Raw genomic sequence first — 21,651 nt, 5'->3', positions numbered from 1 at the left:
CTGTCGCGTTCTTAGTAATTAGTTTAAATAATTTTAGATTAAAAATCATTACTTCAATTTATCGGCTAGATAATAAAAAGATAGTAATTATTAGTACTTTTAGTCCTCTTGGATTCGATATTCCTGACTCATCATAGCTATACTACTATTCGATAGGTGCGCTTGCCTTTGTCGTAATTTTAGTTAGTTTAGTGACTCATCATATTTATGAAAATCCTTTGGATCATAGACTTTAGATTCCGTCGTGATTTAATTGGATGAGTTGCCAAGAGTCTATATTTACATTATATGTTATTGTTACAATGCATTATATTTATCATATTGCTTTATTAGTGTGATTGATATAGATCTTAATATGTAAGCAAGTCTCAAAATTAAGTCTATATATTCGGGAGACTTGCATAAGTGATTGTGCTAAGAGATTTAGGCACTTAATCTACTTCCGAGAATATTATTATATGAGTGTTATTTTGATAGTAAAACTTTGTGGTTTTAGTTGTTGAATTCACAAGAGGTGAATTGAATGTTAAGAGTATGGGCTCGACAAAGTACAAGGGTAAGTAGGTTCATTTTATATTATTGTTGAAGAGATTAAATATTTCTCACAGAGCTAGTTTCCGCAAACATCAGAAATCAAACTACTTAAATAACTCCGTATTTTGTATGTTTACTATTTTGCATTTGGTGATTGAATGAGTGCCCACTGCCTTAAACACCCCTGCACCTAAGCGAATTGATTCTTAGCGTTAGGTGTTTCAATATATGTAACTTTCAGTTTGCTATCAAATATCTAAAAGAAAACTGCTTGTATGAAAAGTAAATGTGTAGATTTACATAAACTCTAATTATTCCAACCTTTACATGTTGCCAAGAAGGTTTTATATAAGTGAAAAAAATTTTGATGGCTTAATAGCTTGTCTGCCTACTTTCATTCATATACAGGTTATCACAGTCGCACATTTGTCAAATAACTATCACTGACTTAAAATACACAAATTTAGACTGTGTATGCCTGGCTTTGCCTCCAAACTCTTTTTCAAATGTTAAGGCAATGATTTCAATGAACTGAAGAAAGCAACCCCAGAATCCAACACTCAAATCCCACACTACATACAATTTCGGTTTCAGTGTTTTAGACCTTTTTACAATGGTCATGATACTGAGTAACGCCATCTCCTATGGGACAAGAACCGAGATTCTGAATTTGCTTTACTCCCTGCAGCCTTCATATTGTTGATCCTGAACAAGGAGTTTAGCTTTCTTAGTTTCCTGGTGATTGATTTGAGTAACTTGTTAGTAGGATGGGATTCCACCATCTCTTGTTTCATTGACACATGATCTTTTTCTAGGTCGGTTAGCCTCATTCTCATCCTTGCAACTTCGAGTTTCAGTTCCCGGTTCTCTCTTCTCACTGATGCATAGTTATCTCTGGGTGAGATGGCTCCACTTCCCACGCCACTGCTCGAACGTTGAGGGAACTGACTATTGGTTGCACCGAAGAAAAATGGATTGTGGCCTCCACTCATTGCGTTCCTAAGCCTGATTTGCTCGAAATATAACACTTGGACAGCCATTTGCACCGGCAACCTTTCGTTCTGTGCTGCATGGCTACAGGCTTCTTGAGATAGTTTCTGACAGTCTATGGTTTTGCATAGTCTGTAGCGTTCGGTGTCCTTCATGTTTGGATGAACCTGTAAAGGGGAGCAGAAAATGGTTTTAAGAGTCTGCAAATGAAATTTATGAAATGCCTAAAGATAACTTGGCTATGGAACTACTTAATGCTTTCATGTGAGAGCCTCACCTTGAGGAAAACATCGACGGCTCTGTATAATCCATCGCTAACTACACGAGCATGGTCTGGAAGTAATTCTGTGAGTGCTATAAATTTCAGTGGCGACAAGTTTGTGTCTAGTGCAACTTCAGCAAGGTAAGTGTCTAGTAACTTGGATACTTTGAGGATTGAACTTTGTTTGGGAGACCTTGGGCTGTCAAAATCATATGCCATATCATTTTCATCTCTCAAAGGATCTTCCTCATCCTCTTCCTCATCCTCATCCAAATTCAAAAAGATGGAGAAGATCCTTAGGATTGACTCTGTATCATACATGGCTGTATGACTGTTTCTGTGTGAATTAGCTGGTATTAGGATGTCTTCAAGAATTGCTTGGTCTAGTTGCAGACCGATCCGCCTCTCCAAATCAGATTTGCAAGAAGTGGAAGCGGATGAGGCTATTGCAGTTTTCAGTAAACTGGAGAGAAATGCCATGGGAACTGGGCTCTTTCTTGATTGAGTTGGCAGTAAGTTAACCATGGCTTCAACGACTACCCTTTGTTTTCTTTGCAGCTCCAAATCGAACATGCTTCCCTTTACCAAGTGAGGGTCCCTGACAGCCAATCCTTGAAGAGAATCATGGGTGTAATTTATCAAAATTTTGCTGATCATATCCTGGTTTAGACCCTTGGACTTCACTGCTAATATAACTCGCTGGAAGAAACTGAGGTTAAGAACTGCCAGAGACTTTCCCCACCAATCAGATGGCGTTTCTGGTGCCACATTCGACATAGCTTTTGATGGAAAGTTGTGATCAAGTTTCAATAAGCCTGAAGTGAGCTGCTCTTTGCATGCGTTGTTCGCGATTGCATTGATGAGCCTGTTAACAAGGTTGATCTCTTCAGATATAGGCAAGAGGCTTTCACAATGGTGAAGAACTGATATCGAGCTTGATATGTTCGGGAGTACCATGTCCTTCAGATAAGCTTCTGTACGAGCTTCCAGGTTCTTGTCAGCAAACTCTTCTGTCATTTCCAGGAAATTTGATGCACATCTTAACATTGCAACGTTTGATAACATAATCTCGACATTTATTCCGTAGCAGAACTTCGCAGCTAGCTCAAATGCTTCTGATCCACCCGGAATAGAAGAAAGATTTATGTGTGAAATCTTTGCATCCTTTGTGTCCACCAACAGCTTCTTGATTCTTCCACTCCGAGAAACCAGAGGGAACTGAAAAGAAAATTTTCAACTACATGAGTAAAGCTTCTATTACAATGGTGTAACCAGTTTCTAGGCCACAACAAGGTAGAGATCTTTCAATTTTGAGAATGCATAGTAAAACATTGTTAAATTTTGGACTTTACACAATCACAAAAAGGATTCCCATGTTTTTGTGGTTCAAAGGAAGCATAATACTATACTTGTAGGCACCATGATAATTAAACATTTGCTGCTAAAAGATGCCAAAACAGATTTCACCGTACCTTGTGAAGTGCAAAGCTTGATGCTCCTACCTCAATAGTAAGATCACTGGAAACATCAAAAATAGGCCTGCAAGATAAGATAACTAAGATTAAATGATGCTGCATAGAGACTAAAACCTAGGTATAGCAAAGAAAAAAAGAGAGATATGAAAGCATTTCTACATGTTTGTTAGTGCCAATAATTTAGATGTCAAATTGTTGCTTTTGCCATAGACTTTCATTTCCATGCTTGAACCCATAAATCCCCTCTTACTGGTTTAGTCAGTTGTAAGCTCGTTTGATATTCATTGGACATCTCAACCTATCCAAGGTTCAACATGAAGGGCCCAGATGGGAATACTGACAAGAATAAGGTCACATTGCTATTAAAAGGATAAAAACATTGAAAAGCACACACACTGCTGAACTGATTTTGGTTTGGAGATGGAAAACTATTAAGCTACTTTACTGAGTTGCATCCATCCATCCATATGGGACCCTTTGATTTTTATTGGATATTTGCTGCAGTAATATGTGAGAAGCAAGAAGGCTTGTCAGGCTGAGTTAACTGTTGTATGACTTTGTGATACAAGTTTGAGGGACTGTTGAAGGGGGAAATCAAGAGGAATTATTGTAGGATAAGAACACATCCCCCCATTCATCCGGCATAATACGGACGACCCTGGTGGGGCTGTTACTTTTTATAGAAGACTTCAAAGCTGAAGATCACTTCTCAAAGGGGTTCATCTGTCACATTCGACCCTGACAGCTCTGTAATCCAGGCTTATCAAGCAAGTGGTGCTGTCTAAATTTTAATTTACTAGAGGGACCTCAAATACCAGCATTTATTGACTCCATGTTAACTACCCAAAGCTCCAAAGCTCAATAAAAAAATAGAAACAAACCCTGATTATATATGTTATGTTAGTGTAAAAACCACAGTGCAAAACAGAGCTATACTTTTAGCATACAAAAAGCAGGAAATAAGAAGAAGAAGAAGAAGAAGAAGAAAGTTACCATTCAGTGGCATGCCTGATACTGGAACTTTGACGAAAAGATCTCTTTCCTGACATACTGGGTTTCAGTTCAGCAACAGTAACAACACCCATCTTTCTTACAAACAAACCTGACAAAATCCCAGATTTCAGCCCCACCAAGATGTTCTTTACTCCTCGGAGAATCCCAACTGTTGTTGGTGCAACATTTTCTAGCAGCCCCAAATATCTCTCTGTGTCTCTCTTAGTTCAAATGTTGAAAACAGTTCATGGTTCAGATGCTGACAGGTTTTTTAAGGACACACTAATTTCTCACTCTTTCTCCTTGGGATACCAAAGGCAGGAGTGAGGTAAAAGTCACACATGAATGAACTCATGCAGGAATAAAGGGTAATGATGACTTTGAAATAAATAAATAAATATATATATATAAGCATACTTTTAATGAGTGCTTATAATAATGTGTGCTTAGTCTAAAGTCAAGAATGTGCTCGAGTGAGCTTTGCACTTTTCGGTGAGAGTGGCCTTTTTTGACATGGGTTTTTGTTTAATTGCAGGATTCCTGTTGGGGTTGCAATGCTTTTAGGGGATGTAATCATTGATAGCGAAAGTAAATCCAAAATAAAAAAAAAACCATAGCTTAATTTAACTCTACTACGTCACTTAATTACATTATACTTATATTATAGCCTATTTACGCCCCTAAAGCCTCGGCCACAATCACTATGACATTACCTTAACAACTACAATTTCTTGTCAGATTCTGTTCCTTTTGCCTTAAAACTTTTTTGCCAACACTTCTAGTTTCGTACTGTTGATTTTGGGCAAACATTTTCTTCTTCCCACTTTTTTTTTTTACCCTTAAAGGAGAGAGGAGAACAGTGTTTATGATTTTAAGTATGAGAAAACTAAACCCTGGTTGAAAATGTTCAGACCACAAAAACCGAAACATCCCTGCATGTAGATGTAAATTTTGTCGGATTAATTATAATGTCAAGCTCCACTTTACCTAATATGTGTTTGTCTGGGTAGAGCGAGTGGGTATCCTCAATTAGCCACAAAGTTTTGTGATCTAATACTAAGATGATTTGATTTCATCATTTCCTCTTTTTTTAATATTTTCTTGGTTAGGCTTGATAATATATATATATTTGGCTTTCCTTCCCTTTGTCATGCATGACTGTAACCAATCCGAGGAAATAAATGTTTTAAATTAATAGTTTGCATAAATTTTGAAATATATTTGTATTGTTTCAACCACAAAGTCATTAAAAATTATAGCATATGTTTACTAATAAAGAGTTATTATTATTTATAAGTGATAAATTGTCTCTATTACTAAAAATTATATTATGGTCATGATAGTTTAGGGATTGTATAAAATAATATTTTTTTGAATAAATATTTTATTAATAATAAATGTTATTATTCAAATAGATATTTATTAAATAATTATATTTTTATGCAGAGAGATGAAAATTTTGTAGTTAAATTTCATTTGTAGGCACAATGTGAAAATCATATGAATAAAATTTCCTTTTGTTCACTCACATAAATTATATTCAATGATCATTCTATAAAAATAACTATAGAAATTATTTATAGAAACTGTCTTGTTATATATACCATGCTCAATAAACTATTTTTGTCATTGCAAACACACAAATAATCATTAAATTTCATTATATCCTCAAGACCCATTTACTTACAATTTATTTGTACACCAAAGAAATGCATAGAACCATAAAAATAAATAAACAGCATAATTACAGAGCTTAAAACCTTTATTATTTTCTCATAAATTCATCTTTTTAACATCACACACCAACATTATCTCCGCATCACGAAGATGTTATATTGTAACAAAATACCTTTTCATTTTGCTTTTTCATGCCATTCCTTTTGAGCAAGGACTTAAATCATATATGTTTGAAACAGCCAAGCAGGTGTGAATGCCTATTGGCAATGAGGAGCCGCATCAAGGGAAAGCTTAAAATATTTGGAAACAACATTATTAGACGGCCACCTGAAGAATTAATCATGAGAAAGGTGGCAATATGCCATAAATATTAACACCAAATATAAATATATATGACACATCACACTTATTCTGAGAGTTACCTTACCACTTCCTCAACTTTTGGCTTTCTGAAATATTAACAATCATAGTTGCAAACCCAAGGCTTTATTGTACAGAATCTCGATTCTTTTATATTTATCTTTTTACTAACTACAAGTGCTCAACATAAGTATAAATAAACAAATAAAAGAAGTTTGTTTTTGGAAAGATAGCATCCACAGTGGGGCTGCAAATCTTTTTTAAAAATAAAAAAAATTAAACCTTGTTTGTTCACTCGACCGGCAATTTGGGAGTATGCCTGGACATTGCTACTACAATCCAAAAGGGAACTTCTTCTTTTCTTTTAGTAAATTAAAGCAACTTTAAATCATCAGTGTTTGTGAGGAAAGGTTGTGACTACAATTTCAAAGACAAAAAAGAAATTCTAACACAATTCAATTCATTCATACTATTATTTTTTTCAACAATGTCGGTTCAATGAATTTGAGATTCAAAAATGTAAAACCCTTGTGGGCCAACAGTTTTAAAAGCCATAGCCCCCGTGGCCATGTGCATCGAATTAAGGATGGGGTGATCGTGTGGGTATGTATATTATTAATTACGATCTTACCATTATCATTCTCATTTTGCCTAAACAACAAACATAGAATGAACCCAGTAATATGCATTTATTGTTGTTTTTTTTTTTTTTACTTTTGAAGGCAACATGCATTTATTATTGTTTGTCATTCATATAATTGAATCTGGGGATCTCGCACAGTTTACACGTGGGCTTGTTCATCATAATTAATTCCTCTACCAGCCCAATTTCTTGGCATCCAAGGCTACTACTGCCTACTGATTTCCGAGTGCTTGAGAAGGATTGGGTGGAGGTTGGCTTTTCACTTGTCATTTTTATTAACCAAAATCATTACTACTTTCTCTACAAGTAATCTACCATTTATAGCTGATAAGAAGCCACTTATTATAAGCTTGATCTATTTTACACGTGTTTTGCAGGTAAAAGAGATAATACACATTGGTGGTTAGAAGATAATATTCTTCCTTGGTCACAAATATAATGGCCAAACACAATAAGCCATAAATAAATTGAAGAGTCCAAAGCAAAGGCAGGATGCTACTATCACGGACACTGGCATAGGGTACAAAATTATAAATGCATTACTCATGTTCGAAGCTCAATGGATTGCCTGGACTGACTTCTCCAGCAATTTTAACTAATAATAATAAAGCGATTATATAGGTTAATCAACGAGGCAAAATAGATAGAATCTTTACATAAGTTTCCCTGTATGCTTCAAAGAACCCCAGAAATGAGGCAAAAACAGCATCCTTTTACTCCCAATATCAAAAGATAAACATTGTAATAGAAAAACTGAAGCCACTAAAAAGGGATGGGAGGAAGGGAAATTAACAGCAGTACATGGAACTGACAGAATCCTATAGCAAGTCTTCACTGCAAATTGATGAGTGCATAAAACATCAAGTTGAAAGTACAGTAACAGGCTAACCTGATATATTGGCTTTGTCGTGATTATTCAGAAGAAAGGGGTAGTATTTCATACAATGTTTGCTACAGAAGCTTATTGTAGATAATATCGATGGTAATGAAAGGACAAGCTAATCATAAGAAACCATCGGTCCTATTGTGAGGTAAGGCAGATCGGTTGATAACCCTTTGCTGCTGAGAAATGTAACTTTGCACTATTGACTATAATTTACTGAGATCTATTAACAGAAAATATATCGTGGTTGGTAAAACCACATCTGCAAGATAATGAAGAATGGCTCTAGCATTTTAATCAGTTTGGCGATGAACCTCACCACCTTGTCTCGTGCTTCTGGTACTGGATAAAGGAACAGAATTCTGACTTGAATGCTGCAAATCAGAAAGGGGAACAGAACCTGTCTGTGAAAAAATCAAACCAACTGAACTGCTAGATATGCTTGAAGAAGGAATTCTGCTCAAATAAGAATCCTTCTTAGACCCTGAACTCAACTCAGGCCGTAACTCGGAAGAAGTGGAAGAAGGGGGCAATGTAGCCAGCAGAGATCCAACTGGATAGGGAGCAACTGGCATATCAATGAGAGATGACACTGACGGACTATATCTCATTGTTCCCATTGGGTGATCGAATTTGCATGTGGACCCAAACTTGCAGTGCCCATTCTGCAAGTAGAAAGAACAAGGCTGCCCCCCCTGTTTAAAGGGAAGAATCTAATTAAAACAACCATTGAAAACAGAAACATAACGTATTAGTATAGATAACACATCTCAAAACACGAAATTGTAAAGGTAATCCACTAGCTGTGCAGGATAGCAATGCTAAAGCTGAACAGAAGAAAAAAATGAAAGCAAACTAGAACATAACTAAGGCTGTTCAAGAGAGCAATACTGCTTGAACCCAATATTCATTATGAAGCTCTGACCAACACAAACCATCCTGTAAGCAATAATCTGATTCCTGAGTTCTGGAGCAAGCAAAAACCTTCAACACTAGATTATTAGAAGGTTCTAAACTATAAAGCTGTCAAGTGTGTATGAAGAAATCTCAAAATGATGACCATTACGGAAGCCCTCTCAATCCCACTCTTGAGCATTAAACTCTCGTATAATGAAGCACATCTAGCCTATAGTTTAGGGAGGGAAATAGTTCCTCAAAAATAAAAAAGTAAGATTACTTAAGAGGGAAAGAAAGGGCCAAAAGGCTGTCACTTTCCTTCTTTCCCCCTCTAAGGAGCAATTCTAAGTCCATAACAGATTAGATACATAATTTCATACTTCTAGGGCAAGCAACATCAACTCAGAGGTATTTAAAATATGTTAACCTGACTAAACTTACTTATAATGCAAGATCTATTAGTCAAGATCTATAAAAAAGACAAGCCCATATAAAAGCAATAATCAACAGAATGTCATCTTTTACAGAGAAAACATTGATAAAATAATAACAAAGAGTTCGAGAATGTTCACATACTGGACGTAAAGGAAATCCCATTGGGCTGAGGATGCAATTTGTCCAGGGCGCAACCTTGTCTCTAGGATGATGATACCTACAAGACGATCCAAATTTACAGTCGCCGGTCCTCAAATAGTATTGGCATTCAGGTTCACCGGGTCTCTCTGGAAATGTTTGATTGTTCTGATTACCACTTGAAGGGCTCATAGAAGAGGGCAAGGAAAGATAAGGTCCTGCACGTGAAGGTGTTGAAGAAGACAGCTGTGTTAGTCCATAGAGAGAAGTAGCCCCAACAGCAGGTTGCACACCAGGAGAGACTACTGAGCTTACAGGTGCCTGCACCAAGAAAGCAAAATACATCTTCAGGAATCAGATTGACTTACGCACTATCTTAATGCAACTATGCTGATCATCCTACCGAGTAGTGACTCCAACCCGGAATAGGAACCACCCCAGGGGAAAACAGAACATGGCCATAAGCCCCCTGAACATATGAACCAGGTAATATAGGAGGCCTTGCACTGGTGGATGCACCTCCATACTGTTCAGTTATAGGGACTGAAGGAGACTGCACCGGCTGAAAAAATTGAGATGCAGATGCTGGAATTGATGTTCCAGCTGATTGAGGATGATGGAATTTACAGGTAGTATCAAACTTGCAGTGCCCCATTTTCAAATAGTAGGAGCATTCTTTCTCACCCTGTTAATGGTTAGAATACACACCAGATTGGTGTCCAGAAGTTCTAAGAATCCTGAAAATAGCTAAATACAAAATGAGGAGAAAAAAAAAACAGGAGAAATTCAAACCGGTCGTAATGGGTATCCATATATATTCAATGGAACTTGGCTAAAGGATTGATATCCTTGTTTGGGATGGTGGAACTTACAGGATGCGCCAAATTTACATGTCCCAGTTTTTAAATAAAACTGCAAACATGAAGGGAAAAGAAAGACTTAGAAAAACAAGGAAAAGGTTTTTGCAGCATTAATTAGCAAAGGGGTAGATTCGTTAAAACAATTTGGCATATTTTCATAAAACTATTCTTTCACCTGACATGTGGGCTCCCCTGGTCGTTCAGGATACACCCCTGTAGCTCTTACAGCAGCCTCAACCTAAATGGTATCACAAACAAATAAAGATGAGTGATTGAACTGTCACAAAAGGGTTAAAGGTGAGTACGAGAAAAGACTTACCTGAGTTTAAAACCAAAGACTAAGACCTAAGTAAATACTTTTACATCATCCTATTCTATCAATAGTGATCCTCAATTCATGTTAAAAAAGACTAGCTGAAGCAGGCAACTAACTTATTAGAATCATAGAATTCCCATGCCTGTGAAACAAAGACAGAAAACCTGAAGTTCACTTGTTAAGTCGACACTCATCCAAAGAAAACACAATTTGATGGTATACTGTCCCCTTTGTTTAATTCACTTACCCACAGACTAAACAAAATCTTTTGAATAAATATAAGAAATAAATATCTATCACCTAGCCCACACATCAGACAGTTTGGTATGAATTAATTAGATCATAAGAAAGGGACCAAGCAAATTACTAAGTTTAGGGAAAATGTTGCATAAATGGCAAACTTAGGTGGCAACTCATTTAAATCCAGAATAGAAAATGTCAAGCATGACATCTAAACAGCAGTACTCGATTTCTATTTGGAGCAAACAACACACTAAGAAATTGTGTCCACCAGAACCCTTATGATTTATAAGAAACAAATCTATATGAAAGAATAATCTGGGAAAAATGTAATGGAATTACTAATTATAACAATAAAGAATAATCTGTAAAAAGAAAGTAATGAAATAACTAATTATAACAACTACCATACAATAGATATATAGATTATAACAGAGAAAGGTTGCTTCGATTATACATTACTATAGCATAGTAAGTTCCATTTCCTAATGGATTTCGTTCTTAAATTCTCTTCATATTAGGTTAAGACTGACTGAGATCCAACTGTCACCACGAATAGGCAAAACTGACATCATCGATAAATATTGCAAACAAAACGAAAAAAGCAAAACTAAAGCCCCAGTTATCAAAGAAATTACAGAGAAATTTACCCAGGCAGGGTTACGAGGATGATTGTAGCGGCACCTATTACCATATCCACAGAACCCGGTTCGCATGTAGTAAACACAGTCAGGTACCCCGGGCCGTTCCGGGTAGGATTCAGTGCCCCCCAACGACAATGGCCACATTGACTCTGCATTACACCGAAGAAACAATAATAAAAACCCCGATTCACTCTCCACATTGTAAAAACCCTAAAACCCCAAATAATAATAAGAAGAAGAAGAAGACCTAAACCAAGGAAACATCGTTACAATGCGAGTAGAAAAGCGAGAAAAAATATATGTTGAAACGAACGGAATTTACCTTCCAGGCCAGTCTCAGGACCAGCGGGGCTCCATTCGGACTGGTAACCCGATTGAGACCCATTCCGTGGCTGGATGCGACTGTACAACTCCATCATACGGATTCGGGCGGCCTGTACAGTAACACCTTAACTAATGCCTACTTTACAATAGAGAGAAGAAGAAGAATGGGGAGGTTCTACAGAGAATATAGGAATGTTTCAAATTGAGCGGAGAGAGTGCAAAATTGTTAAGAAGGGCAATGATGATGATGATGAAGAAGAAGAAGAAGAGAGAGATTCTTTTACTGTAATTGAGCTTTTTGTTCTCTTCCTCTTTCCTTTTTCTATTACAGTACGGTCTGGGATCAGGTGCGTTTTCTTGGCATTGTTTGAATTTTCTCCTTCTCTTTAATCATTTTATATATTTTTTGTTTGGTCAAATTCTGTAATACATCCTTGTAGTATATGTTTTTGGCAGCTTTATATGTTTTTCATTAATATTCTTAAAAAATAACCCTTTTTCATTAATTTTGTGAAATAACATTTAAAGGTTAAAATATGTTTTATGTCCCTAAGTTCTTCATGTATTTGAAATTTTGTCACTATTTTTATTTTTGAAAACTTAATCCTACTTTTCCAATTTGAAAAAAAAAATTGGTTAATTATAAGAGAAGTATAAAGCCCTTAACAACAATACGACTAGTACGACTTGAACCCAAGCCACACTTAAGTCAGTTAACACCCTAGTTAATTTTTCATTGATAAAAACAAAATGTTGCAATAAATTTAAACTTAATAGATAACATCAATAGTATTAACAATTAAACTTAAATTTTTAAATTCAAAAAGCACAAAAAAAATTTTCTTGGAAAAAAAATAAGAAGATTAAATTCTAAATGTATAAACTACAACAAAGTTAAAGTATTTTAATATTTTTAAAACTATGCGATGAGGTGACTTATACACATTTACATTTTTTATTTATAACTTGACAAATTCTTTGCATATTTGAAAAATAAAAATAAAAAGCCTAATTTATATTTAATAGTAAGAAAATTTCAAATTATACATCCCATATTACTATAGTGACGTCAAATTATATGCTGAAAATACATTTAGAAAAGTAAAGAGATTAAAAATATCAAAGTAAATAGACTAATTCGACAAAAGTACATAGTATAGGGACTTTCTATGGAATTTGACTTCTTCTTCTTTTTTTTTTTCTCTCGCTAACTTTTCTTAGTTTTTTATTGGTTTCGTACCGCTAAATGAAGTGTAGCTGGAAATTTGGGTATGAAACCCGGGTTTTGGACAGGAACAGGTAACCGACACTGGTTCGAACTCAAATGACGGTTATAACCCTCTTATTGAGTTCGGGCATCGTTGTACCTTTTTTGAACTGTTTTTATGTTATGGTTGGAGTTTTGCCTGTTTCTTGTTTTTCACTTACGCAGGGGGAGTAGTGTGGTAAAGGCTGATTGACTATGGAGGGTAAATTTGTCATTCGACGAATAAGTATACAAACTTTACAATAAATTTGGGAAGCTCTGATGGGGCAAGTCACGAGTGGCGATCTGGGAGAATGCTCATTAAAGAGGTTAATTCTGAGTTAGGGATGGTATATTGCATAATTCATTTCAATTTTAATTTTATTTACTGTTCTGAAAATATTCATTTCATTTGAAGAAAATATAAATTTTATTTATTTCATTTGAACAATAATTAAAATTTTATCATGCATATATACATGTAAAATTTAATTATTTAAGATACCGTATATTATTATAATTTTTATATATAATTATACAAGTTTTGAACATAATTGTTGTATTTGCATTTTTTAATTTTTCATTTAGAATTATCAAATTTAATTGACACAATTCAAAGAATTATAATTTTATATTCATGGTGACATTATTTTTTATGACATGCGCGTATGCATATTCAATATATATATATATATATATTTGATTATGAGATACTCAAGACTTAATGTCTGGGTGGATGAGAGAAAATAAAATATATACTCTATACTCTACGCTCTGCATTCAGCACAAATAAATAAAGAAAGAAAATAGTTTTCTTAATGGTTTTGTTTTTAATAAATAGTTGTTCTAAAAGAAAATAACTAAATGCCCTAAATATATTTTTATTATAATTGTTTTTGGTCTTTTTGGCCAGTGACTGATATCAGTGAAGCATGACTTTGAGGACAAGTCTTTTAATGACTTCTAAATTTTAGTTTTTTTAAGAAGTTTTACCTTAAAGTTAGGTGCAAATATAATAAATATTAAGATTTAGGTGCAAATATAATAAATATTAAGATTAAAATTTTGGGATGTTGGCATCATTTGTTCAAGTTTCACTACTTTTAGATTTATATAAAATATAAAAAATAAAATCACATTATCTATTTTTAACTAAATTGAGTTAAGATATATTGATTGATGCTTAATAAATATTTATGTAATTTCATATTATCTATTTTATTAAAATATGTACTTATAAACATATATATATATATATATATATATATAATAGTGGAATAAATATTTTCCATAAAGAATGATATATTTATATTTGGGAGTGAAAATGATATTTTTGAAACGTTAACTATATATCATCAACTAATATTCTATATCTTAATATATTTTTTCAACAATGTTTACATACTTATGCTCCTCAGTTCTTATATCTTTTTCAACAATGATTTCTACAATTAACAACTTTCATATGTATATTTCACACTTTATTTAATTGCAATTTTAAATATAACATTATTACATCCTCTTTACCATTAATTTTCATGATATTGTAATACATCACTTGTTTAACACAACTCTCTATAAAACCCTTTTACTTATTCATTCATTACACCGTATTTATAAAAATACAATACTTAATTTATATATTAATATAATTAAATACTTAATTTTATATAGTACTAGTCCGTGTGCATAGCGTGAATATGAAAATTAGCTGGCTTTTTTTATAAATAACCTAAAAATATTATTTAATTTCAAAAGAATCTAGAGAAAAATTATATATGAAAATAATTTATATGTCACGGTATCTATTTTCTTTTTAATTATGACCCAATCATCAGTTGAAAAAAAAAAAGAATTTTTTAGTGGTGTCGCCTAATCATCGTGGCGATCTCGAATCGAAATGTAATTATATAAAACGTTCAATGACCTAATGAAGCAATTATCCTTTTAGATTGACTAGAAGAAGGGTGTTGCCTTATTGTATGGAGGACCAAATTAAATTGTTTTCAACTTTTGGTCTATTTCATGTTAGGTTTGTTCCTTTTAAAATTAAATATAAATAGCCCTTAAAAAATATAAGAATAACAAAAATAAACTATTCTTTTTTTATTCTTTAAACAATAAAATTAAAGTTATATAAATTATTATTTAAATTACCCAAATATATCCTCAATAAAATTCTTCAAATTTATCTAAATTAAAATATGCTAGGAATGAAAATATTTAAATTTAGATAAACTTGAACAAATTTTTTAGGATATATTTGAGTAATTTAAATAAGAATTTTATATAACTTTTAATTTTATTATTTTTAAACAAATAAAAAATGAAAAGGGTTTATTTTATTATTATTATATTTTTAAAGGTTTTAAATTTAATTTTAAAATAGAACAGATCTAATATGCAAATAGATTAAAATTATAAATTATTTAATTTGGTGCTGTTATAATATGAGGCGCATTCTTTTTCATCTAATCTAAAAAGTATAATTGTTTCATCAAGTCTCTAAACGTTTTATATAACCACGCTTCAATTAAAAAAAATTTAAACAATAATGAATGGTTAATGATTAGGAGGAAAAAAGAGGTAAATTGGTTGGGTGGTGGTATCAACAAATATGATAATAAACGGATCATTTTCATATACACTTTTTCTTCTAATATATTTTCATAATTAATTAATATTTTTAAGTTATTTGTATAAAAAACGGAAATTAGCTATTACACTAATCAATGTTGAAGATATAATTAAATAGTCAAAAAAAATTATTACAGTACAACTAAGAAATCAAACATCATTAAACCGTAAAAAAATAGTAACAAACAATGAAGCGACAGGAAATTTACTGCAATAAAGCTCCGTTATCCATTGGAAGACTTGTTGGAAATAAAAGGGCCGCCCAGTACATATATACAGATGTCGAAACCTAAGACTGGTTTTCCATCACTGAAATGTGAAAATCTCCACGTTACACGTACTTGTTTCTCATCACCAAAATCTCCAATCTCCTTCCATATGTCACCTCCTCTGTAATCTCTTCTCTTCCTCCCCCAATCTCTTACTATATATTGCCCCATTCTTTTTCCTTTTCCCTTTTGCTACTTTTGTCCATAATTTCTATGCTTAAGACTCTGGTACTCCGTTCTTCTTCTCTTTCCTTTTCTCACTTTAACAACTTCTCCACCTTACCCAGAAAATTCCCATTTACCTTCACTCACTTTCCTTGTCCTTTCTCGACCGTTTTCCCTCGACCCGTTAACTCCTGCAGGTGCAAGGTCCTCGCCATGGCTGAACGGACCTCCACTTCAAGTTCCCACTCCCTTAAGTATACTAATCGTCTCGCAACTGAGCATAGTCCTTATCTTCTTCAACATGCTCATAACCCGGTAATTCTGTCTTATCTTCTTCTATCGTGTGATGTATGGGACTGATGGGTTTTATTTCTTTTGAATATTTCAGCTCAGTTGAGTTTAATAAATGATTGGGTTTATAAAATTGAGCCAAAAAGAAAACATATCAGTTCAATGAGTTAAGACTTTATTTTGAAGGTTGATTGGTTTCCTTGGGGTGAAGAAGCTTTTGCAGAAGCAAGAAAAAGAGACGTGCCAATCTTCTTATCAAGTATGATATAGTCTTACTTATTGTCATTTGGATAATTTACAGTTATTGACAATTGACAATTTGTTACTAATTTCGGTCATTTGGTCATTTATTTTTATGGTGGGATTCTTTTTGAAGTTGGATACAGTACCTGTCACTGGTAAAAAGTCTTAACCCGTTTGTGCAAATCGACATCTGGACTCAATTATCATTGTGAATCCAAATAGTGAAATGAGAACTTACAGATTCCTGTCATTTATGAAGGTGTCATGTGATGGAGGTGGAGTCTTTTGAAAACGAAGAGGTGGCAAAGTTGTTGAATGACTGGTTTGTGAGTATTAAGGTGAGTGAATTTATTTGATTTTTTTTTTTTTTTTTTTGGTATGTGGCAATGTCCAATTCTGGCTTGGTAATGGTAAGTCATTAACTAACCTAGGTGTCCTTAAAGCGTTTGATCTCCCATACTCTTCTGACATGACACTGCTACAGGTGGATCGAGAAGAAAGGCCCGATGTTGACAAGGTAAATGAGATACACATTAATTGTATAAGCTCTTTTGTGCAGTTACTCTGATTGTGATTAACTGATTATAACATCATTTTGTAAGCAGAGCAGAGTGATTGCATAGTTCACACACAATGAAAGTCAGTATAAAAATTAATAGGTCATGGTCCACTGTTTCAAATATATTGTGCTCACAGAATAATTTTCGTTTTTTCCTAGGTGTACATGACATATGTGCAGGCTTTGTACGGTGGTGGAGGGTGGCCGCTGTCCGTTTTCCTTTCACCTGATTTAAAACCCTTAATGGGTGGAACTTACTTTCCTCCTGAGGATAAGTATGGAAGGCCTGGATTTAAGACCATTCTTAGGTTAGCATATATTCTTCCTGAAACACTAGTTTTTGTTTTCCTGTAGCTTCGTAATTCTTATCCATCCCTTTTGTGGTGGGATTGTAAGTTGCCATCTGGATGTAGTTTTAAGATTTAAGTTTAAACTTTAAACCTTCTCCTTTCAAATTCATATTACTTCACTAATGCATGTTGTTTTTTCACTTTGCACAATTTATTCTTTTCCACCCGCACACTTTCCTTCTGCTATTTCAGAAAGGTGAAGGATGCTTGGGATAATAAAAGAGATATGCTTGTTAAGAGTGGAGCCTTTGCTATTGAACAGCTATCAGAAGCATTATCGGCTAGTGCAGGTTCAAATCAGTTGCCAGATGGGCTTGCACAAAATGCATTACGCTTATGTGCAGAGCAGGTATGCTTCTATCTTTCCAGAACTTGACATGGCCTATTCATGAACAACCATAACCCGATTCTAGTAATATAGCCTGGGTATAATTTAATCATTGAGTTTTATTGAAGTGCTTCATTGTTTTTTTTTTTTTTTTTTTGTGTGTGTGTTTGGCAATGTTGTAATAAGAAAAGCAGAATATTTTTTCCTTGAGATCAATGTTTGCTTGTTCCAAATAGATAAATGTTTCACTTTTCAGGAGTTATTAACTGCATTTCTTTTCAGCTGTCTAACAGCTACGATTCAAGGTTCGGTGGTTTTGGATCTGCTCCCAAGTTTCCTAGACCAGTCGAGATTCAATTGATGCTCTATCAGTCCAAAAAATTAGAGGAAAGCGGAAAACCTGGTGAAGCAAAAGAGAGTCTGAAAATGGTTTTCTTTAGTTTGCAATGCATGGCAAGAGGAGGTATGCATGACCACGTTGGAGGTGGTTTTCACAGATATAGTGTGGACGAATGCTGGCATGGTCAGTTTCTTTCTTTGTTTGTTGTTTTTGTCTCTACCTTTTTGTATTAATTTCTAGCAGTTGAAAGAAAAATGTTTGCATGGAATATTATCTTTCTGATTGACATGATCATCAAATATTAACAAATAATTCATTGTATACTATTAATATTAACAGCAACATGTGTTTTTGAGCTTCATTTTCTCTGTTGTTCTGATGGACATGATTGTAACTTTTACTTCTCTTGCAGTTCCTCATTTTGAGAAAATGCTGTACGATCAAGGGCAACTTGCCAATGTTTACTTGGATGCTTTTTTCATCTCTAGGGACATATTATATTCATTTATATCTCGAGATATCCTTGATTATTTGAGGAGAGATATGATTGGGTCAGAAGGTGGAATCTTTTCAGCAGAGGATGCTGATAGTGCTGAATTTGAAGGTGCAACCAGAAAAAAGGAGGGAGCATTCTACATATGGACGAGCAAAGAGGTCATTTTCCATCATTTTTGACTGACCATGTGCATATTTCATTATATTAGGATACTTTTGCTTATGGAGGGAGGAAATAAGATATTATAAAGCATGATGCTCATCGCCCTATGACGAGATTTTTCATTACACTAGGACTCTTGTGCTTCAGTTGATATTGGGAAAAGAAGAAGATTTTATTTAGCATGATGCTCATCTTGATATGATTAGAATTGTCCTTTATATGGCTTAGTTTATTTATCTATGTTTTTGAGCTTCATTGTTGTGTCAAATGACCCTATGCCTCTACTATATAGTTTTACTTTTCGAGCTGTGAATGAAAACTGCACATACATTTGTGATTGATCATAATGTTTCTTATCTGGTAACATGTAGTCATTCCTATTATGAGATAATGATCGTTGTAATTGCCAGTTCCCTCCTTATCTTAAGTTTCTAAAGAATATGTTGATCTTCGTGTTTAAGATTGATGACATTCTGGGAGAGCATGCTAGTCTTTTTAAGGAACACTACTATGTAAAGCCATCAGGAAACTGCGATCTTTCTAGCATGAGTGACCCGCACAAGGAATTCAAGGGGAAAAATGTGCTCATTGAAAGAAATGATTCTTCAGCACTGGCATCAAAACTTGGCATGTCAATCCAGGAGCATCTGGATATTCTAGGTGAATGCAAAAAGAAACTTTTTGATGTAAGGGCAAAGAGACCTAAGCCACATTTGGATGATAAGGTACTTATCTGACAGAACTAATGTTAGGCGACTCCTCTTATTACTTTTTTTCTTACTGGTGATAAACACTTACATCACTACTTGCTAGGTGATTGTATCGTGGAATGGACTTGCAATTTCATCTTTTGCAAAAGCATCTAAAATCCTCAAGGGTGAACCGCAGGGCACAAATTTCAACTTCCCTGTTGTTGGATGTGATGTAAGATTTTAACCTTCTTCACACATGGAAAGCAAGTTGATTTGTCATAGTGGCTTTAATTGGAAAGAGTTGCTTTATAGATTTTAACCATGCTCATGACTGGATTATGCTTCTAAAATTTATAGCTCCCAAAACCTTCCTAAGGATGAAAAAGCTAATGATATGATGTATGTATTAACTTTTACATAATACTAGAGAAGCTAGCACGCCATATATTGTGGCTGGCTTTGGTTGTAGTACAAATGCTTATAAGACCTGTTACAGCTAAGCCTAGTAGTAAAGTAAAACTGGTTTATTAGTAGTTTAGCTATTTCCCTAGGGTAATATGGTAAGCTAAAAAGTTATGTCCTATTCTCTTGATTGGTAATTTTGACACTTGAAGATACTAGTGATGATCTAATTATATTTTTAAGTGATCTTCAAACTTCTTAAGTGGTCACCATGTTGATAGCAGGAGCAGAATCGTCCTGCTATTTTTACATTATTGTATTCTCTTGCCGGGTAATTCTTATTTGAGTACAACAATTTTGCTATTTGATAATTCCAGCCTAAGGAGTACATGGAAGTTGCAGAAAAGGCGGCAAATTTTATTAGAAGACATCTGTACAATGAACAAACACGCAGGCTTCAGCATAGCTTTAGGAATGGCCCATCAAATGCACCCGGGTTTTTAGATGATTATGCGTTCTTGATTTCAGGGCTGCTGGATCTTTATGAGTTTGGTGGTAGCACTGATTGGTTAGTTTGGGCAACTGAACTCCAGGATATGCAGGCAAGGGCTATAGATGGGCTTCTTTTCACTAGGATCAGTTTCCTGTCTCCTTGATAGTAGTAATTTTTTCATCTTACTTCCCAAATTCTATGGTCCAGGATGAGCTATTCCTCGACAGAGAAGATGGAGCCTATTTTAACACTCCAGGAGAAGACCCTTCTGTGCTTCTCCGAGTAAAGGAAGATCACGATGGAGCCGAACCATCAGGAAACTCAGTCTCTGCAATCAATCTTGTGAGATTGGCCTCCATGGTTTCTAGCAGTAAATCCGACCATTACAGGCAGAACGGAGAGCATCTTCTGGTTTGTCCTCACTTCAAAGAGATTAATTTTTCCTCGAATCAAATTTGCTTTCTACAAATAGCAACTTGGTTTTGGAATTCTGTGTGTGTTTGCAGGCTGTTTTCGAGTCGAGATTAAAGGAAATGGCAATGGCAGTGCCACTTATGTGTTGTGCAGCCGATATGCTGTCGATTCCTTCCAGGAAGCAAGTTGTGCTGGTTGGCCATAAGCCTTCAGAAGAGTTCGAAAACATGCTTGCGGCTGCTCATGCCTCATATGATCCAAACAAAACAGTAATAACACAAGACATAAACAGCACCTTTATCTCTCTTACATCCAAAACTTGACCCTGTCCTCATTCAATGTAACAGGTAATTCATATAGATCCAACAAACACAGCAGAGATGGAATTTTGGGAAACGAATAATGACAAAGTGGCTCTCATGGCAAGAAACAATTTTGCAGCTGACAAAGTGGTTGCTCTTGTATGCCAAAATTTCAGTTGCAGGCCTCCAGTAAGTAGCCCTAAATCTCTACAACATATGCTCTCAAACAAGTCTGCCTCGTCCTCTGTTGTATGAATCTGTCATTGCTTTAGTTGGTAGTGTATGATAAAAAAGAAAAAACAAAGGCCAAAATCACATGTAATACTCTTGTATACGGTGAACCAATGATTTTAACACCTTTGATAGAATACTCTTTCTTTTTTAATAATTAATATTGCTTTTCGTTTTTTTCCTTTTTTTTTGACATCTGTATATTTAGATTTTTATTTTTTATTCAGATTAATTCTTGAATTTAGTAATTTTGTGACATGTGATATTATAAAATTCTAAAATTCTATCATATTATATATTAATTTTAAAAAATTTAAATGATGACCTTACATAATCTCATAATACCAATCTCGGATTTGG

The 21,651-nt window shown here is 34.4% G+C and overlaps 3 protein-coding genes across 4 annotated transcripts; 1 reads left to right on the top strand and 2 right to left on the bottom strand.

Annotated features, from left to right (window-relative positions):
• Window positions 1–876: 876 nt before the first annotated feature.
• Window positions 877–4,748, bottom strand: LOC108472730 (BTB/POZ domain-containing protein At1g03010-like). Of its 2 annotated transcripts, none has more exons than XM_017774285.2 (4): window positions 4,255–4,748; window positions 3,259–3,325; window positions 1,802–3,004; window positions 877–1,691 (listed from the first exon to the last, which is right to left on the bottom strand). In XM_017774285.2, the coding sequence occupies exons 1-4, from the start codon at window positions 4,344–4,346 to the stop codon at window positions 1,152–1,154; spliced, it is 1,902 nt and encodes a 633-aa protein (XP_017629774.1). In that variant the 5' UTR covers window positions 4,347–4,748; the 3' UTR covers window positions 877–1,151. The 2 variants fall into 2 exon arrangements, with proteins under 2 accessions (XP_017629774.1, XP_017629775.1); XM_017774286.2 differs by lacking the exon at window positions 4,255–4,748 and adding an exon at window positions 3,421–3,909.
• A 2,775-nt stretch (window positions 4,749–7,523) lies between these two features.
• On the bottom strand, window positions 7,524–12,106 carry LOC108471036 (zinc finger CCCH domain-containing protein 32-like). The gene is made up of 7 exons (XM_017772603.2): window positions 11,670–12,106; window positions 11,354–11,496; window positions 10,323–10,385; window positions 10,080–10,199; window positions 9,691–9,972; window positions 9,291–9,608; window positions 7,524–8,512 (listed from the first exon to the last, which is right to left on the bottom strand). Exons 1-7 carry the CDS (start codon window positions 11,764–11,766, stop codon window positions 8,111–8,113), a joined length of 1,425 nt encoding a protein of 474 aa, XP_017628092.1. The 5' UTR covers window positions 11,767–12,106; the 3' UTR covers window positions 7,524–8,110.
• A 3,702-nt stretch (window positions 12,107–15,808) lies between these two features.
• Window positions 15,809–21,448, top strand: LOC108473811 (uncharacterized). Its single transcript, XM_017775578.2, has 15 exons — window positions 15,809–16,303; window positions 16,466–16,538; window positions 16,656–16,677; window positions 16,782–16,860; window positions 17,007–17,039; window positions 17,241–17,389; window positions 17,624–17,780; window positions 18,042–18,282; window positions 18,512–18,753; window positions 19,219–19,482; window positions 19,571–19,681; window positions 20,229–20,453; window positions 20,552–20,755; window positions 20,851–21,027; window positions 21,106–21,448. The coding sequence occupies exons 1-15, from the start codon at window positions 16,037–16,039 to the stop codon at window positions 21,313–21,315; spliced, it is 2,454 nt and encodes an 817-aa protein (XP_017631067.1). The 5' UTR covers window positions 15,809–16,036; the 3' UTR covers window positions 21,316–21,448.
• Window positions 21,449–21,651: the final 203 nt, after the last annotated feature.

The sequence above is a fragment of the Gossypium arboreum genome, chromosome 11 (genome assembly GCF_025698485.1).
Source record: "Gossypium arboreum isolate Shixiya-1 chromosome 11, ASM2569848v2, whole genome shotgun sequence".
NCBI classification, from domain to species: Eukaryota; Viridiplantae; Streptophyta; class Magnoliopsida; order Malvales; family Malvaceae; genus Gossypium; species Gossypium arboreum.
The sequence above is the reverse complement of the archived record's forward strand: the minus strand, read 5'-3'. Positions and strand labels throughout refer to the sequence as shown.

Excerpts from the sequence above, each read along its gene's own strand:
- LOC108471036 (XM_017772603.2), bottom strand. The coding sequence starts at position 11,766 with ATGATGGAGTTGTACAGTCGCATCCAGCCACGGAATGGGTCTCAATCG. Across the intron at positions 10,200-10,322 it reads CAGGGGAGCCCACATGTCAG|TTTTATTTAAAAACTGGGAC; the intron begins GTGAAAGAATAG and ends TCATGTTTGCAG. Across the intron at positions 8,513-9,290 it reads TGGGATTTCCTTTACGTCCA|GGGGGGCAGCCTTGTTCTTT; the intron begins GTATGTGAACAT and ends CCCTTTAAACAG.
- LOC108473811 (XM_017775578.2), top strand. The coding sequence starts at position 16,037 with ATGCTTAAGACTCTGGTACTCCGTTCTTCTTCTCTTTCCTTTTCTCAC. Across the intron at positions 17,390-17,623 it reads GGATTTAAGACCATTCTTAG|AAAGGTGAAGGATGCTTGGG; the intron begins GTTAGCATATAT and ends CTGCTATTTCAG. Across the intron at positions 18,283-18,511 it reads TGTGGACGAATGCTGGCATG|TTCCTCATTTTGAGAAAATG; the intron begins GTCAGTTTCTTT and ends CTTCTCTTGCAG.
- LOC108472730 (XM_017774285.2), bottom strand. The coding sequence starts at position 4,346 with ATGGGTGTTGTTACTGTTGCTGAACTGAAACCCAGTATGTCAGGAAAG. Across the intron at positions 3,326-4,254 it reads ATCAGGCATGCCACTGAATG|GCCTATTTTTGATGTTTCCA; the intron begins GTAACTTTCTTC and ends CTTATCTTGCAG. Across the intron at positions 1,692-1,801 it reads CCGTCGATGTTTTCCTCAAG|GTTCATCCAAACATGAAGGA; the intron begins GTGAGGCTCTCA and ends TCCCCTTTACAG.